The 18846-nt window shown below is 39.1% G+C and overlaps 2 protein-coding genes across 2 annotated transcripts; one reads left to right on the forward strand and one right to left on the reverse strand.

Annotated features, from left to right (window-relative positions):
• Positions 1-2968: 2968 nt before the first annotated feature.
• tmem33 (transmembrane protein 33) lies at positions 2969-10735 on the forward strand. Its single transcript, XM_080415385.1, has 8 exons — positions 2969-3093; positions 4409-4489; positions 6975-7069; positions 7289-7476; positions 8310-8377; positions 8697-8830; positions 9182-9265; positions 9602-10735. Exons 2-8 carry the CDS (start codon positions 4427-4429, stop codon positions 9729-9731), a joined length of 762 nt encoding a protein of 253 aa, XP_080271511.1. The 5' UTR covers positions 2969-3093; positions 4409-4426; the 3' UTR covers positions 9732-10735.
• Positions 10736-12388: 1653 nt separating this feature from the next.
• Positions 12389-18524, reverse strand: LOC308075648 (cholesterol side-chain cleavage enzyme, mitochondrial-like; the record flags this gene model as incomplete). The annotated part of the gene is made up of 9 exons (XM_080415596.1): positions 12389-12511; positions 12670-12879; positions 14418-14496; positions 14976-15142; positions 15681-15841; positions 16410-16613; positions 16731-16930; positions 17346-17501; positions 18256-18524. 9 exons carry the CDS (start codon positions 18522-18524, stop codon positions 12389-12391), a joined length of 1569 nt encoding a protein of 522 aa, XP_080271722.1.
• Between the last annotated feature and the right edge of the window lie 322 nt (positions 18525-18846).

An 18846-nucleotide genomic window follows, 5' to 3' on the forward strand; every position in this document is an offset into this window, starting at 1 on the left:
TCTCTCATTTTTTACAATGTATTTGATATTACCTTTATATTATTTAATAAATTATGCATTTCATCCTCTATATATTGTCCAGCAACCTTTATGATAAAGGCGAAAAAAGATAGTAGACCCATGGGAGCCAGATTGCTCAGATGCCGAGATTCCTGTGCTGGGATTCGATCCCATGATCTTGCTGTCTGAAGTCAAATCACTCTTTCAACTCCCAGTCTCCCACCCTCGCCAGGTCCAAAAACTTTATATTTGAAATCCGAACGTTTATGTAGATGAATGAACGGGTCAAAAATGGAGAAAGTGCAAACACCAGGTTGAAGTTCATCCATGACGATCATGACAGATCCAGTGTGTGTGTGTGTGTGTGTGTGTGTGTGTGTGTGTGTGTGTGTGTGTGTGTGTGTGTGTGTGTGTGTGTGTGTGTGTGTGTGTGTGTGTGTGTGTGTGTGTGTGTGTGTGTGTGTGTGTGTGTGTGTGTGTGTGTGTGTGTGTGTGTGTGTGTGTGTGCGTGCGCGTGCGTGCGTGTGTGTGTGTGTGCGTCACGCAGTGTGTGTGTCCAGCAGGAGTCGCCCTATACCTGCTATATTTCATTTCAAGTTTGGGACATACCGTTAGCTTTTTCCCTCTTCTTTTTCATACCGTTAGCATTTCCTCTGAATCAGGTGGGTTACGCGAGGTTACCGTTTCACAGCATAATTGCCTACGTATTTTTTTGGTCAAATTGAGATTTCTGCCTAACTCATACGCTCACGTCCTCAGCTTGTTACATTCCAAAATGACTTTCTGCCGTAGTCATTTTAAGTCAACTTTTTTACTTGGGCAGATATGATCTTGGAATGACTCAGCCAACTTGGCTGCAAAAAAAGTGCTGTAATTTTGGTTAAAATATTCAACATCTACAGATAGGCTTATGTGACAGCTGACAGGCATGTGAATGACTGCTGTTGTTTATCCCAGAGCAGGCAAGCCTCTGTGAGCCACCATGAGATTGAGGTAAACTCATTTGTTGACGTCCCTGCGGTTGTTTGCTTTGTAGGCCAAGTTCAAGTCTTAATGTCTGAAATTTCTGTTTAGCTGAGCAGCAGAAATTAATCTGATTTAAAGAGTGACATGAGTGAAGCCAACGTGTTTTAGTTTAGCCTAGATAGTCTAAGCGTACTCAGACTCAGAGGGATGTATAATTTCATAAATCATTTTTAACTGTAGTTTAGCGCCATATTAAAAAAATCTCACAGGCACAGAGAAAATACCATAATATCCTCTGTCTAAACCAGTGGACTTTTTCATGTCAAGGACCCCCAAAATGATATTTATTTGACCGCGGACCCCCATCTTAAAATGTTTTGTGCCAGGGACCCCCAGAAGAGAAGATTTGTGTTAAAAAAAAGTGCAAAATGATTTTGGAAAATAGCAGATGTAGGCCTACAAGCTATTTTTGAATAGCCAACGTAAAGGTGGGACCCCCTGGAACAGTTTACACCACTGTCTGTGAGCCACATAGAGTTTGAGATAAACTCATATGCTTGTCGACGTCCCTGCCTTTGTTTGCTTTGTAGGCCAAGTTCAAGTCATGGATGTCCGAAACGCTCTTTGAATTGAATTGTGTTAAATTGAGTTCAGCTGAGCAGCAGAACATTAATCTGATTTAAAGAGGGACTTGAGTGAAGCCAGACATGTTTTAGTTTAGCCCAGATAGCCTACTCAGAGGGGATCTCACAGGCACACAGAAAATACCATATCCTCTGTCTAAACAACCTGCCATTGTAAATGAATAGGCCTACTACATATTTGGAGAACGTTGATGTTTGACATATTTATCAACATGTGTAAAATTCGTCTGGTCTGTTCAGAAGTTCTGTTCACAATGTTGCCAAAAGTCAGTGGGCAAAGTGTCTAAGTACATTTACTCAAGTACTGTACTTAAGTACAATTTTGTGGTATTTGTACTTTACTTGAGTATTTCCAATTTCCAATACTTTTACATCCACTCCACTACATCTCGGATCCTACATTTATTAAAAAACTTTATTTACTATTACTTTGTAGATTTTGATTATCATTAGATTAGATTCATTACAAAACATACATTGCCCACTTCAGCCCTATACATTTTGGCCATTTGAAAATAGCCGATCTACAAGCTCGCAATGCATTGCGTGAGCTTGTAGATCTGCTATTTTCAAAAGATTCTTATACATTTTATACATTTGAAAATTGTGAAATGGGACATTCTGTATATACTTTTTTGATACTTTAAACTTTTACTCAAGTAAATTTTGAACACCAGACTTTTACTTATAACAGAGTATTTCTACATTGCAGTATTGATACTAGCCCCTACGGAACCTCTCCCTCCGCTAAGTAGCGGAGGGAGAGGTTCCGTAGGGGCTATATTGATACTTGTACTTAAGTAACAAATGTGAGTACTTCTTCCGTCACTGAGAAATTCTGTTCACAATTTTGCCAAAACTAAAGTAATCATTCATAAATCGAGAAATCACATCCACTGCACGCAACAGTATGAGCACCGCTCCACTCCCTTTATGAAGAATCTCGCGATAGAAATTAGGAAAAGGGTCAGCTGATCTCTCCCAGCGTTGCCATGTCCGCTTATTAAAAGCGACTTTGGGCTTATTTTTCTGTAAAGTTGCTTGTAAATATTGGTATTTGCAGGTTGCTGTGTTTTTTAGCTTGTTTCTAAAGTGTAGTTGCTTATTTGGGCTTGTTTACTAATGTTGTTTAAACCAGTGGTTCTCAAACATTCTCATTGCAAGGACCCTCAATATAAAAAAAATGTCCTCCCCAAGATTTATTTTTATGGCAGATCTTCAAGCTCACAACGCATGGCATCGCTATCGAAATCGGCTATTTTCAAAAGAGTGTTTATACATTTTGAACGTATGAAATGAACTTCAAAATAAATAGCCATAGTTAGCCTAGTCGCTTTGCCTCTTTTGGGCTTGTTTTCGTAGATCTGGTTCCATTTTTCTCACGGACAATCTGGCAACACTGTTCTCTCCACTCCAGTCAGAGAGCGCATGACAGCTAGTGCTACAGCCGCCCGACGCGTTACTTTTATTGAATGATATTGAGGTAGGCAATAAACACTTATATTTGTATATTATCCAATCTGACCGGTTATTCATATAACCAGGTATACATGCCACGGTGTGCCCCGGTGAAAGCTGTCTGTTGCACCCAAGACTTGATGCCGGTAGCCTAAGTCACTTCAAGAAGCTCAATGCTGTGGCTCGGTTTGCTATCTAGCTAGCAGCGTTGCCATGTCCGCTTATTATAAGCGACTTTGGGCTTGTTTTTCTGTTTAGTTGCTTGTAAATATTGGACTGGTGGTTGCGGTTTTTATGGGCTTGTTTCTTAAAAGTTGTAGTTGCTTATTTTGGGCTTGTTATCTAATGTTTAAACCAGTGGTTCTCAAATATTTTCATGTCAAGGACCCCCAAATTAATTTGTATTTGTCCACCGACCCCCCCTTCTGTAAACACTATGTGCCAGGGTCCCCCGCCCCCCCCCATACAATATTTGCGTTGTTTAAATATTCCAAAATATCCAATATGTCCTCTCTCCCCCCCCCCCAGATTATCTTTGAAAATATCATTTATATAGGTTTAAAGTGCTCATGTGGCTTCTTTTGGGGTTGTTTTCCTAGACCTAGTTGCTTGTTTCTCTCACAGAATCTGGCAACACTGCTAGCTAGCTAGCCAACTAGCTAGCAGCGGTGAGAATCTTCTAGACTGGTGTGTCCCTGATGCTAGCATGCTAGCATGCTAACATGTTCACTGAATAATGATCATTAGTTAAACTACACAGATCATTCTATGAAGTGTCTCCTTGACAGACTATGCGGTGGTCCTTGATTCACGTTTGATAGCTTCCTGTTCAGCTAATGGCACTAAAACTATGGACATACACAGTATTATACTGTACTGACAATCAGTTAGCCAGCTACCCAGTAGCACTTGATTGATTGTACAATGGTGCTAAAAGGATGACATCAAATCTTTCCATTGTGGTCCTGTGTATTCAATTCATAGAGACATTTAAAGACATACAATGATATATCCTAGACATCATCAACACTAGTAGCAATAAAACATACATGTACAGTATTCACAGCATACACTACTGTACGTCTAGGTAAAAAGCTATGGATATTTTGACCTTTTTCAAAGTGATAGCTTAGATATTGTGGCTTGGACATTGCACAATCAGTCAGTGCTATTGCAGTAAATGACATTATTGCATTGTGTTATTTTATGATCCCTTTTGGATCAAGACTATCATAATGTATTTTATTATTGATTAATATACATTAATTGATCAGCTCAGCTGGTACTGTAAATGCTTTGTGTTGAAGAATGGCTCATGGTTTGACTTCTCTTGCCAACAGGGTGACCAACACTCAAAGATGTCGGACGCAGACCAAGACCAACAACCAAGCCCTCCTCCCAGTCCCCGATTGGGGCCAGTGGTGAGCAATACAGTTTCTATTCTTTAAAGATTGTATTATTTCACATGAACAGACTGTTTATTTAGTTGGTTTCAGAAAGAGAGGGACAGAGAGATGGCATGTGTTTCCATGATACGCAAGCCAGATTCTGTCAATGTTACAATGAGGTCAATGATTCTGTGATGACAACCTACTGATTCAGCCACCAGGATACATTTACTTAAAAGGAAAGCAACTGTATTTACTTTGCAGTTAACTGAATTGAATACTACTTTTAATTGTTTCCTTTTAAAAATGAGTGGGCAGTCGACCTTTTACCGTATTTGATTTTTTTATTTATTGCCTCAATAATTAGTCAGATAAATATTTTAAAAAATACATTTCCTGTGTATTATATATAACAGCCCAATGTTGACAATCGTTGTAGCGCCACCAACCACACTTCACAAATATGGCCCAAAATGTACAGCACAGCCAGACCTTTGTTATAGCCTACAACAGCTACAAACAGCACATATTCACCTTAAAACAGCTGGAGGTTATAATGTTGAAAGGAGTTTCTGTGTACCAGCAATGAAGGTAAATGCTCAGGTGCTGTCCGCTTGATTGATTGATTGAATATTTTATTAGGCAAAAAATGTTTTTAATTAATTAATATTTAAAATACTTTGTCTAACAGGTCCGTTCATAAAAGTCCTTGCGGACTTGTTTCCAATGAGGGCCTTGGTATTCAATTCATAGGCATATATAGTGGCACCACAGTTCAAATATCATTAAAAAAAAAACAGCAAAACAAAATAACACTATGTACAACAAAAAAAATAAAAAAAGGGGAAAAAAATATGTACAAGAACAGGGGGGGGGAGGGTCTGCTGTCTAACGGGAAAATGGTACTACCTCCTCATTTGGCTGGCGCACAATAATGCCTAAATGAAACGCACACAATTCATGTCATCTTCTGCTGTGTTTCTGTCCAAATGTCTGAGGAAGGTACAGGTAGTGTTTCATCAATGTCACCTTATCAGTGTTTCACAAACCTTTTCAGCTCGTGATCCAAAAGAGAACTTGCACAACGTAGAAAAATGCATATTAATATGAATTTATTAACCTTTTAAGCCTATTTCAAAAATAGCTAAAATAGCAGATCTACAAGCTCACAACGTGTTACCGATCTAAGCTTGTAGATTGGCTATTTTAGAAATTTGTGAAAGAAATTATTTAAATTTGTTACAAATTCAAAGGAACAAAACATTTTTACTCTGGTCTGAAATTGGTCACCATTACTACTACTATTATCATTATCAGAAATCTATTTAAAGCTTAAAGACGATCATATTTTGAATTATGTCATTGGATGCAGGGGTCTTTTTTCCAGGATCAAGCTGCACTGTTGACAGAGAAATTGGGTTGGCCAAATTGAATCAATTACTGGCTAGTATGGCGTGTGTGAGTGTGTAGCATCGTAAGGGCAGCCCTACACACAATTAGAGTTTAATTAGAGTGGAGTAAAATAAACATCCCCTGAGAATGGTATGGGCAGGTTGAAAGTGCGAGAAGAGGACATGATTAGATAAGAGCAAAATAAAGTTTTTTGCTTGAATTTGCAAGTGGATATGATTCCAAGGACGGTCATCTTAAACCTCTCTTAACAGACTCGTCTGAGCCAGCAGAAGCAGCTCCCTGCTCTTGGTTCGATTGTCTACTTAGTGTGATCACAGTTCACTTGTATTGTTGTACAATCACATGTATCAATCAGATTTGATACTAAACACAGTGATGCACCCACTCCCTGTCTCATAACTACCTGTTGCCCATAGTTTAGACAATAAACACCTTCGATATTACAGCATGTGTTTTGCATTAGTCTTTATTGAGATGGACAGGAAGGCAGGACTCATCTACAGCCAGTATGGTTATTTGTAGTTCTGATGGGTGCAAGTTTGGACTACTCCACCTATCAGGGTGCACTGCTAGACTATACCAGACCAGATTATCAGCCTGGTGTCTTTCCTCCTCTCAGCTTCATGTCTCTCTACATTCTTACTGTTTAAAGTACGACTTCACCCATTTTCAACCTATCTTCATATAATAGATCCTCACTAATGCTCCTGATAAAATTTTGTCATTTCTTTCTACTCCGTCCTCCACAGGGCTGTGGAGGACACTTCCGTTCACCAGTGACATTTTCTTCTTCTTTTTTTACGCGAGAACAATGGCTTCCATTATAGCATGCTAACTTTCCAGGAACAGAAAGCCTGTAGTTTCTATTAGCTTGGATTCCCCATCGATGTCCACAGCCCGCCTCTGAGACACAGACTGAGTAGACAAAAATGGTACCATATTATCATGAGCATTAGTGAGGACCAATTGTATGAAGACAGGTTGAAAATGGGTGAAGTCGTCCTTTAAATACATCTGAAGGTGCTTGCTTAACCAGTTAAACCCCATATACCTCATGTGGTTTAAAAGAAAATGATCGGGTTAAAAGAAAAGTTTTCTTTTTCAGCAATTTTTATTGAGCAATAAGCTGGAGACGGCGATGTGGCTGTCCAGACTCTTCACTGTCTACTGCTCAGTCATGTTCATACTGCCATTGTTGGGGTAAGGATACCAGTTTATCGTACAATACCTATATATATCACCATTTGACTTTCCTCTTTGAAATATGTTGAGTTGTGCGATATTGGAACCGTATGATTTTATTTCCTTACTTTTATAAATTCAAATGGTTAACACGATGCAGTAGGGGGCCATTTGTACTCCCAACATTAGAACTAATAACCATATCTTTTAATCCTAACCATTCGGCTGTGGTTTTAGAACCCAAGCGGCAGCCAACTTCTACCAACGGGCTTTGCTGGCAAACGCCCTCACCAGCGCGCTGCGGCTGCACCAGAGGCTTCCCCACTTCCAGCTGAGTCGAGCGTTCCTGGCCCAGGCCCTACAGGAGGACAGCTGTCACTACCTTCTGTACTCCCTCATCCTCGTCAACTCCTACCCCATCACAAGTATCCTCGTCTTTAAGGGTGGGCAGGGAAGGCGTCACTCATTTTGCATTTAGTGGTTTTACATTTTAATAAAGATAATAATAATGAACTTCATTGGCATACTACCACCTTTCACAGATAAAATGCAACTCGAGGTGCTTTCTCGAGGCAGTGTTGAAAGTGCAGGAAATTAAATTTGCCATGTAGTCCAGGTGGAAATGTGCAGATTTCTAAGAGTGAACATATTTGGTGGCGAGAAAAACGTAGCAAATTTTTGGGTTCAAGTTATGCCAATTTAAAAGGGAAACCTAATTTTGTAACCCATTTTGTGTAGAAACACACTGAATATATAGGGCATCAGAACATTGGTATTTAGGTTGAAATTGAAGAGTATGACATCGTTATCCATTGTCTGAGAAAATAATGCCTATATTTCCACAAAAGTCCCATTATTTCAATTTGATATTTAGAATGTATTGTATATCATTCGAGTATGGCATTGGTGTCTCATTGGTGGTGGGCAAGAACTTACCCCTGCTTCACCTGGACAGATTTTCTGACCGTTGAACAAACATTTAGAAATGCATGGAATTTGTTATCTAACTGTTCTGCTTAATTTGGAGTCATGCACAGCACATGTCAATTGCACCATATGTAAGATGAACAACATCATAATAGTTCAGAATAAGCAAATTTGCTGTTAAGAAGTGTCATTTGGCTTGGCTGCAGGCATTGGTAACATGATCTCATATAGCTGTATTTAAATTATTTGGATGGCCTTACTGGCTGTGATTGACTTGGTTAGTATGGTGTTTTATGTCACTCCCTGTTGAAGCCTTAACCATTACCTCCAGTGAGCATCTTCCCAGTTTTCCTCTTCTCCCTGCTTCATGCTACCGCCTATACAAAGAAGGTGCTGGATGTAAGTAAACCAAGGCACTTGCCATGTATCAACAGTATTGCTATCTCACATCTTTCTGTATCCCATCTGTGTCCAATTACCTGTCTCCAATTACCTACGGTTACCCATATCTACAGGGGATTCATAAAGTTTGTTCTTGTGAAAAACAACACCACAGCCATTATACGCTGGTTAATACAGGATGCTAGTTGTTATTCATCCGTACGTGATGCTTCACTACTCATTTACAATTATTTACCAGTGTATATTATTTACCCGTATAGCTTATGTGACACTAGCAGCACCTGAATTCTTTACTTGCTTTGTTTATTTCATGTAGTCCGTGGGTCCCACAAGCCTAGCATTCATCAGAAACTTCCTGGACAAACTTACATCCAACCAGCAGAACATCCTCAAGTTCATTGCCTGCAATGAGATCTTTTTGATGCCAGCCACTGTTTTCATGCTCTTCAGGTATGCTCATTTATTCACCCTAAAGAAAAATAGTGAAAGTTGCTAGCATATTGACCATAAAATAGTTGGTATGAAAAAAAAAGGCTGATAAGTGGAAATGGTGGCACTCAAAGATGTAAGACTTTTGCACAGACTTAAATGTATTTATTAACTTCATCAGAATATGTTCTGATAACTATGTTCTGATGATATCTAAACCTGAATTTAACCAGAGATAGAAACGTATCTTAAATGCTCTTCAGAACATAGTATCTATTACTACTTAGGTTTCCCTGAAACAAGGTAAATCCTTAATATAATGCTTAATCTAGTGCAGTAATGATTGTTGAACTTACTTTGTTTCATTCACAGTGGCCAGGGAAGCCTACTGCAGCCTTTCATTTACTATAGATTCCTCACACTCCGTTACACATCCAGAAGAAACCCATACTGCCGGTGAGAAGTCACATTTAACTTGGCTGTACAACCTCCCTTGTTTTTATCTCCCGAGAAGCACTAATTCCTTGAACATTTAGTATAAAAGGCATTCATGCGTATCGTTGCTGTCGGGCAGAAACCCATATTTTGACTTTTTATGTTATTTAGTAAATTAAATAATGTGCTCTACTTCATCATACAAGAGTGTTGCAACACATTGTTAGCTTGTAGATCTGCTATTTTCACTGTTTTAAAATGTTTTTTTTAAATAAATAAAAAGAGGAATTGTTTTGGTTAGCACCCCACAGTAACGATATACCTTATCATTAATGGTGGCTCTGCGTCTGTCCCCAGCACCTTGTTCACGGAGCTGCGGGTTCTCCTGGAACACTTCATCATGAAGCCTCAGTGCCCTGCCTTCTTCAGGAAGATGTGCTACAGCAGCATTGCCTTCATCAGCCGCCTGGCCCCCACGGGAGTCTGACTTAACCACCTGACCTTATTCTTCCTCTCCTTCTAAAACCTAACCTCGATCTCTTTGTTTTTATCTTTTCTTTTTTTTTGTTCCCACTGTGAGGGGTGCGTTTATAAACTTCTGGTGGCGCAGACCTTGCCAACAACTGAAGAATGTTACCAAGTCTAAAGTCCTGCTTATCTGTATATTTGTGTACTGCAGCGGCGGACCAGGCTACCGTGCACTGAACCCCTCATAGTGCCTTTTTTGAGTTTGATTAGATTTTTTTTTATTATCTGACCTCATTCAGAAGCTGGACATTCCCCCTTGATCCTCTCTCCTCCTCTCTGTTGGCCATTGAAAAGAACAGAAGTCGAGTATGACGGTTGAACTCATAGCTAACGACATCTGTCCTATTATTACCTTATTTATTCATGAAAATGGCTTATTCTGACACTTAATAAAACATAAACTTTCAGAGATTAGTAATTTAAATGAAGATATACTATACAGTTTCAGATTTTTTTATATAATTGTTTTTCAAAGGAACGTGGATGAAAGATGTTATTGTGTGAAATATATACATCTTCCAATTCCATTTTTTATGTGCATAACATGTTGATGTTATGATTATGTTTTAACAACTACTATAAATGCCATTAACACTTAAAATTGTGAGCTAGAGGTGTGTAAAGATGGGTGCTGCATTTAGCAAAAAGGTATCTGCTGTTTTGTTTTAAGTCTATCTTAAGGTACCACAACATTGCATATGTGAATCAAACGTGCATGTTTTATGCAGTACATGGAAAGGGTGCTGCAAATGCATATTTGCATTCTCGATTTTGTTAAGGTTCAAAAATTTCTTGAATTGCATTTGATTCAGCCTCTTTGTGGCTTTTGTAGATATGCTTATTGCATGCCCAGGTATTTCTACCATGTCACATGTATTTATTTGCTTACAAATAAGTCATGTTTGTAGGACCAGAGTAAAATAGAATAAATAAATAAAATGAAGAAAATCGTACAAACAAAAAGGTGTATTCGTTGTGACACCACTGTCTTTTGTCTTCATGCATTTGGAACTTCTACTGTGTCTATCAATACTATAATTGTTAACTACAGTGGTGGAAGAAGTACCCATATTTTCTTTACTTTCTTTACTTAAGTAAAAGGCAAAGTATAAATACAGCGATGGTTAATGAAGTGGTTAATGTATAAATCTAAAACTACAAAGTAACTAGTAACTAAAATGTTCAAATCATTGTGATGGAGTAAAAGTACAACATTTTCCTCTGAGATGTAGTGGAGTAGTAGTAAAAGTGTTGAAAATTAGAAATACTCCAGTGAAGTAAAATACCTCAAAATACAGTACTTTTGAGGTATACCTCCATCCAGTACAGTACTTGAGTACATGTACTTAGTTACTTTCCACCACTGGTTAACTAGCCTATTCGTACGTATTCACAGACAAAATGATTCAGAAAGAATAACAGGAATACATCCCAAAACGGACAACATTTGAACACCTGCATAGTCATACCTCCTTCGAGTCGTCCTTACACTCTCCCCTTGACCTTATTTATGTCAACACCCCGTCCTCCAGTATGACGCAAGAGCAAAATGTAGTGTGACTGAATATATATATATGCACAGTGTTTGAATAAAGTATTGAAAAATGGAAATAGTCAAGTAAAGTAAAAGCAGTGCTGTAAAGTAACTATGAACTCAATGAACTACTTTACTGGAGTATTTCCAATTTTCAGTACTTTTACTTCTACTCTACTACATCTCAGAGGCAAACATTGTACTTCCCTAAAAAGGGGTCCACTACAATTATTTGAAAACTTCAGTTCTAGTTACTTTGTAGATTTTGACTAATATTACAAAACATACATTAACCACTTCAGCCCTATATACATTTCGGCCATTTGAAAATAGACGATCTACAAGCTCAAAAGATTTTTATACATTTGAAAACTTGAAATGGGACATTCTGCATAATGAGTACTTTCTACTTTAGGTACTTAAAGTACATTTTGATACCAATTCTTTTTAAAATTTTGAATACCGGACTTTCACTTGTAAACAGAGTATTTCTACATGTAGTATTGACACTTACGTTAAGTAAAACATATGAGTACTTTTTCCACCACTGAGTAAAAGTAAAAACCTCAAAATTGTACAGTGCTTGAGTAAATGTGCTTGGTTACTTTACACCACTGCATGTAGTGTAGGTCCAGGGCCCTGAACCTGCTGTGTTGGGAGTACATCTCTTATCTGCTCAAGGCTAGCATGTGGCCCTCGGTAGAAGGACGTTTTTTGTTGGCACTAAAGAACTTCATCAAGTCAGAAAATGCTTGCTTAACCAAACCAATAAACCCTATACTTGGTTGACCGGAGTACCTCAGGGCTTTATAGTGAGATAATGACTCTTTTAGGTTTACAGTTAGGGTAGTGTATCTTCAGATTCTCTTTATACAAGCAATTTTTCATATAGTGAAAAATATTGTAAATACATAATTCATATAAAAAGATTATCTTTGGTCAATCATATTTTATTAATCAGTTACTTGATTGATAAAGTTTTTAAAAATGCTTGTGTGCATGGAGACAGTAGGCTTGCTAAATAAAAACATATAGGTTTAAGTAATTTTTTTATCTCCAGCATACAGCTCTGACCTTTTCAGTCACCGGCTGCTGTTCAGAGGCTTCAAGGTCAATAGAATAGGTTTTTCTGGTATCACAATGAGCTCAAAGGTGCTCTCCACTTCCACATGCCGCTGTTTCTCCACTCGGAAGTTCTCAAGCATCTGTAAGAGGCAGAAGTCAATGCAAGAACATAGTTATAATACTGGCCTGTGCATATATACACATGTATTCATGTTTTTTTTCTTCACAGTGTATATGTGTTATAACATGTCTGGGGGCTACATCTCTGTGTGTGTGTGTGTGTGTGTGTGTATCTCACATGGATGAGGAAGATCTGCATCTCAGTCTCTGCTATCCTGCGTCCAAGACACTGCCGCGGGCCAAAGCCAAAGCTGAGGCCCTTGAAGTTGAAATGCTGTTGTTTCTGGAGCTCCTCTGTCCTCAGCCAGCGAGATGGCTGATACTGCTCTGGTCTGGAGAATACCCTGTGGTCTCTGCCCATGGCATACAAGCCTAACTGGACCAGAGTCTGTAAACACAACAGAGAGAGAGAGAGAGAGAGAGAGAGAGTAGCATGCAGAGTGCTGCTAAACACTAGCTCTACTTATACCAGTTACCACACTGAAAGCATATGAAATACAATACATTACTACATTATCACTTAAAGGGATAGCTCATAGCAGTATTGGAAGTCAGAGGGCCTACGGTCAAACTGACAAGCGTTCAGTACAACATATAACATGTAACATTTGTGACTCTACTGGCTCGCAGACTGACATTGTTGAATTGGAAGCAAGTGCAGGCTCCAACCCATACTGCACTTATGAAAGATGTAATGCACTATTTGCAATTGGAAAAGATTAAGTTTGAATTGAGAGGGAGTGAAGGCAAATTTTACAAGGCCTGGCAACCCTTCATCGACCACTTCAATAAGTGCACGCTGACCCCTCCTACATAATAGTTAAAGTAATACTAGGTAACTTTAAAACAAAAACTAAAGTTAAATTGTATATATTTTGTGAGTGGCAAATGTTTCACAACACCCACTCCATGAATGTCACCCCCGAAAGCCTTTTATTTATATATTTTCTATTGAACGGTGTCGGGGGGACTCTCCCGCCAAAATGACGTCATCCGGCCGGAAAATGCACCGGTTTCCTGTTTGGCCAGGAACTACCGCAGCGGTTTCCTGTTTGGCCAGGAACTACCGCGCTAATAACAAAAAGGAACCTCACGCTGATTTTAAGAGAATGTAGGATTGGAAGATCGAAAAACAACAGAAAAAGAATACACAGCTCATGGTAACTAATGCTCCACTGGCTAAGAGAAACGATCCGCAGATAGTATAAAACAATTAAAAGAACGCTTTTTGAAACGCTTCCGGCTTCCGGTGAAAACAAATGGAATTCTGGGTAATCGAGGACTACGGAAAATTGTATGCAGTGACGGTAGTGACCAGCAGAGGTTGCTAAAAATCGTTATTTGTGAACCTGCATTGTACAACTTTAACTTAAAAATAAATAAAAAAAAGGAACTGGAGTGTTTTTATTTTTCTTAATTTTCTTTTACAAAAGATCTGTGCAGGGAGAGTATGAGAGCAAGAGTGTCTGTTGTTCTGTTTTTTGTTTGTATCTGTATAACTGTTTGTTGTTGTTTTTTATGTTGTATATTTTATTTGAATTCATACCAAATTATCTGTCATTGTCTTTTCTTGTTTTATATTTTATAGTTGCTTATACTCTGATGTGTTTATCAATTAAAAAAAAAGGGATAGCTCACCCCCAAAATGACTTTTTTTCTAGCGATTAGTCACCCCATGGAGACTTGAATTAATGGATATATCTATTATAGCCAATAATTTGATGACCGGCAGCGGTTCCGGTAGGAGACACAAAGAGTCTCCTTAGTGTCTCCTACCGGAACCGCTGCCTACCGGTCATCAAATTATTGCCTTAGGAATGCGATAAAAACCAAAAAATATCCATGAATTCAAGTCTCCATGGTGTGACTAATCGATAGAAAAAAAGTGTTTTGTTGGGTGAACTATCCCTTTAAGTAGCCTCTTACCCCAGATGGTATGTGGTAGTTTTGAACGATGATATCTTCAGTTATGTATCTCTGCAAACTCACTGCCACGGGATGGAGCCTGAATGAGAATCAAGTCAATTCAAGCATTTATGTGTATACCACAGTTCATACAAAGGGAAACTCAACATTAAAGAAAGAAAGAAAGAAGCATTATCACTAGAGGTGTTCACTTAAAAGTATTGGGATGGAATACTGGATACAGGTGAATATTGACATTTCTTTCTTATTTTTTTCCTTTTTTTTTTATTTAGAGTAGCCAATTATGTTTTACCCCTTTTTCTCCCCAATTTAGTCGTTATGCCAATTGATTTCTCCACAGACACATTTCTGTGTTGTCACTGCTGTCGTATCCTACTGACTCACCTGCCAGCAAAAGTACATAACCGTCATCATTCCGGTTATAGAATCGCTTACATACTGTATATATTAAAAACAGGTTTCAAAGCTGTACAAACTGGGTGCTGCTCTTTATACTGGCATCATGTTAGTATGAATCAATTTTTTTTGTTAAGGATAATGCTGTGTGGTTTGCCTTGCCTCAGTGTCTCCTTCAAGGTTGCTTTGACCAGAGGGATCCTCTGCAGCGTCTCCATCATGTCTCCTTGGCTCGCTGCCCTGGCAGCGACCACCTCTGCCCTCAGCTCCTCCTGCAGACCGGGGTGTCTGGCCAACTCATACAGTGTCCAGAGCAGCGTTATGGAAGTCTGAACACCTCACAGAACCACACACAATCAAGTTTAAGGACGACTTCACCCACAAAAATTGTGCCATATTATCATGAGCATTAGTGAGGACCAATTATATGAAGAAAGGTTGAACATGGGTGAAGCCGTCCTTTAAGCCTGGTTTTTAATGTTGTTTATTTTATGTGTTTCCCGTTTCATCCTAGCCAAGTTCTATGCATGGTTTTTAACCCCTTAAACCCTCTCGACTTAGTAAACTGGACCTGAGTTGGCTCTGTACCTGGACCGCTTTCTGCCGATCCATAATATGGATCCATAATATGAATACTGGGGTTTAAGTGGTTAATATGTTATACCATTATTACTACTATTCATTATAATGTAACTATCAATAGTTATATTCTTGAAATCAAAATGTCTTATATTCAAAATCAGCGTTACGTTATTGACCAAATACTTGGAATTTGCTGGTGTCATAATGTGACAAAATGCTCTGTTCTGTCTATGTTTAGGTGGACCTGATTGCTTTGTCGGTGCAAGTTTGTTGACGTATCTGTACCGTGTCCACTCCCCCAGCCATCAGCTCGGTGACACTGGCCTTGACATCTTCGATGGGAAGTTTGTCCAGCATCAGCAGGTTGGCCAGGACCCCTGGGTATTTGTTTGGAGAGGTACTCTCCTGACGTAACTGTGTGTAGCATTTGTGGATGCATTGGTCCGCTGGTGAGCCACATAAAAACAAGACACACACACACACACACACACACACACACACACACACACACACACACACACACACACACACACACACACACACACACACACACACACACACACACACACAATTTTGAGGTATTTTTTACTTTACTGGAGTACTTCCAAATTTACTTCTACTCCACTACATCTCAATAATACTAATATTGTACTTTTACTCCACTACAATTATTTGAAAGCTTTAGTTACTAGTTACTTTGTAGATTTTGATTATTATTACAAAACCACTTCAGACCTATACTTTGGCTAATTGAAATTTGCGACGCGTTGTGAGCTTGTAGATCTGCTATTTTCAAAGGATTTTTTATAATTTTATACATTTGAAAACTTGTGAAATGGGACCTTCTGCATAATGAGTACTTTTACTTTTGGTACTTTAAGTACATTTTGATGCCAATACTTTTGTACTTTTATTAAGTACATTTTGAATACTGAACTTGTTCTTGTAACAGACTATTTCTATTTCTAAGTAAAAATAATTTAGTACTTCTTCCATCACTGGTTGATAGCATACCATGGTTAAATATAGCATCCCAGGCCTTCACATGGTCCTTCCACATCTTAGCACCGATCAGCCTCAGCAGCCGTGGGGGCAAGAACATCATTGGGGTGGTGGTCTTAAACATAAGGGTGATAGAGTCGATAAAATGCTGAGACTCAGGATCAATGTGATCGTGCAGCAAGCCCAGGCGTTCACCATACAGCACCGAGCTCACCGCTGCAGAGAAAAGATATGAACACAAACGTGTGTGACACGTATCAGCAGTGTGATAATAACATTCACAATTGTGGACAGAAAGATGTCAAATTAGAGTTGAATTAAGCCCAGTCTTACATTCCAGTGCATATTTGAAAAGTTCGTGAGAGAAATCAGCGGTCCACTTGTTCTTGCCACTTCTCCCTATCTTCTTATGGACTCGAGCCACAAAGTCCTGGCCAACCTCGTCCAGCAGAGGTATGAAGTTTCCCAGCACCTTCGGGGCGATCACCTCCTTGTTGAGAATCACCCTGTCCGATCTCCAGTCTTCACCAGTTCTTTTGGAATATTAGAGGTATAGACTTAGTAAAAAAAAAATATGAAAAATCTTGGTTGACTGCTCTTACTAGCAGTGAAAAATCCCCAAATCACACACTGGCCACACAAAATTCATGCAGGCTCAATAGTCTACTGGTTCTCAATGCGGGGGACCCTTATGGGTCTGTAACTCTGAGAGTGTACAAAAGGAATCCTATTTTTACACCCCAATGGAATTCCATTTGTACCTTTCCAGTCCATTTGAGCATCCATTTGAGCATACAAATTACATTTATACACTACATTTTACAGTGAAGATTGGGGTCCCATTAGTTATAAAAATCATATCAAATGGGGATCCATGGCCTAATGCATATAAAACTGATGGTCCTTGGAATAAAAATACGTTGAAAATGACTGGCCTGAAACACGTACTTGAGTAATACTCCATATTTGCGACTTCTGTAGTCCCTGTATGACGTCCAGGGCTGTACATCCAGCCGTTTAGGATAGTAGCCCTCTGCTTTGAACAGGATAGCTGCATCCTCCGGATTGATGATATTCACACTCTCATAATAACCAATTTTCTCCCTTTTTTATAGAGATAGAAAAGTTACTGCTATGTTGTAAATCAAACAATTTGTCCCTGTCAGTTCTTCTTTGCTAACAAAGCACATTTTAAGAGAACAAAGTCTGAACAAAGACTGTCACCACTCACCACCATCAAAAGCTTTGCAAGATGAAAAATGAGAAAACACAGAGGTTTAAAAAATACAATTTTTTTTAATGAATGTTATTTATATTGATAGGCCTTCATTTTCCATCAAAGTTAAAAACCATTATACACATGATTAAAAATAGAGCTACATTATAAATAGAGCTTTTCTATTATTTAAGAACCTCCAAAATACATGCTGGAGGAATCACATAATCTCAGAATGAACATTTGCCATTTCTTTCTGTCTATAATTGAATGGATGGATAGATATATAAAACTTAACAGATGGGTCCTGTGTGCTCATGTTGTCGTATAATCCATACTTGCCAAGCATACTTGTCTCGTCAAGGCCACGAGTGTTCTTGTTATTGAAAAAGACCCATTTGTTTATATAGACACGAGGATTCGAGGAAATAAATTCATATAGCCTTGCCCTAAACTAGAGTTACAATATGCAAGGTCAGATGCAACTTTTGTCTGCTAGATGTTAACAAGACATTTTAAACACTTTAAACAACAGTTCTTCTATTTAAGGCAGTATAGGCAATTCATGATGATGTTCCTTGCAAATGCAGCTGTCAAGTATAAGCCTCATACCTGGTGGAAAGTGCCTTTTGCTTCTTTTACCTGTAAATGGGTCCAAACGTGTTGAAGTTGTGGACCATGATGCGGTGAATGCTGCCGAGTCCACCCTGCTTCCAGAAACTGTACAGGCTGCCCAAAGCGCTCCTGTTCCCGGGAATCTCGCTGAAAGGCCTCACAATGCTGCTGCTGCTGTTTGAGGACACCTGTCTGATGGCTGCGGCGTCGGCGCTGCTGTGGCGCACACCAGGAGCCATCCGCAGATCTGTCCAGGATGTGGACAGAGTCCCAGCACATACTCTCCATCTGGCCATCCTGGCACAATGTGACTCCAGCTGCTCTGTGGCATGGTTATAGTGACTCCAGCCTTAAGCCCCCCCCCTACACACACATACAGACACACACACACACACGCACGCACGCACACGCACACACACACACACACACACACACGCACACGCACACGCACACGCACACACACACACACACACACACACACACACACACACACACACACGCACAGACTTGTTAACTTCCTTTCATGCTTTGCTGTTTGTTATTAGCAATTGTCTATCTACATGAAATCCAATGTGTCTCCAACTGAGCAGCACTGAATTGTATATATTTACATAATTG

The sequence above is a fragment of the Gymnoscopelus braueri genome (assembly GCF_963280865.1).
Source record: "Gymnoscopelus braueri genome assembly, chromosome: 20".
Taxonomy (NCBI): domain Eukaryota; kingdom Metazoa; phylum Chordata; class Actinopteri; order Myctophiformes; family Myctophidae; genus Gymnoscopelus; species Gymnoscopelus braueri.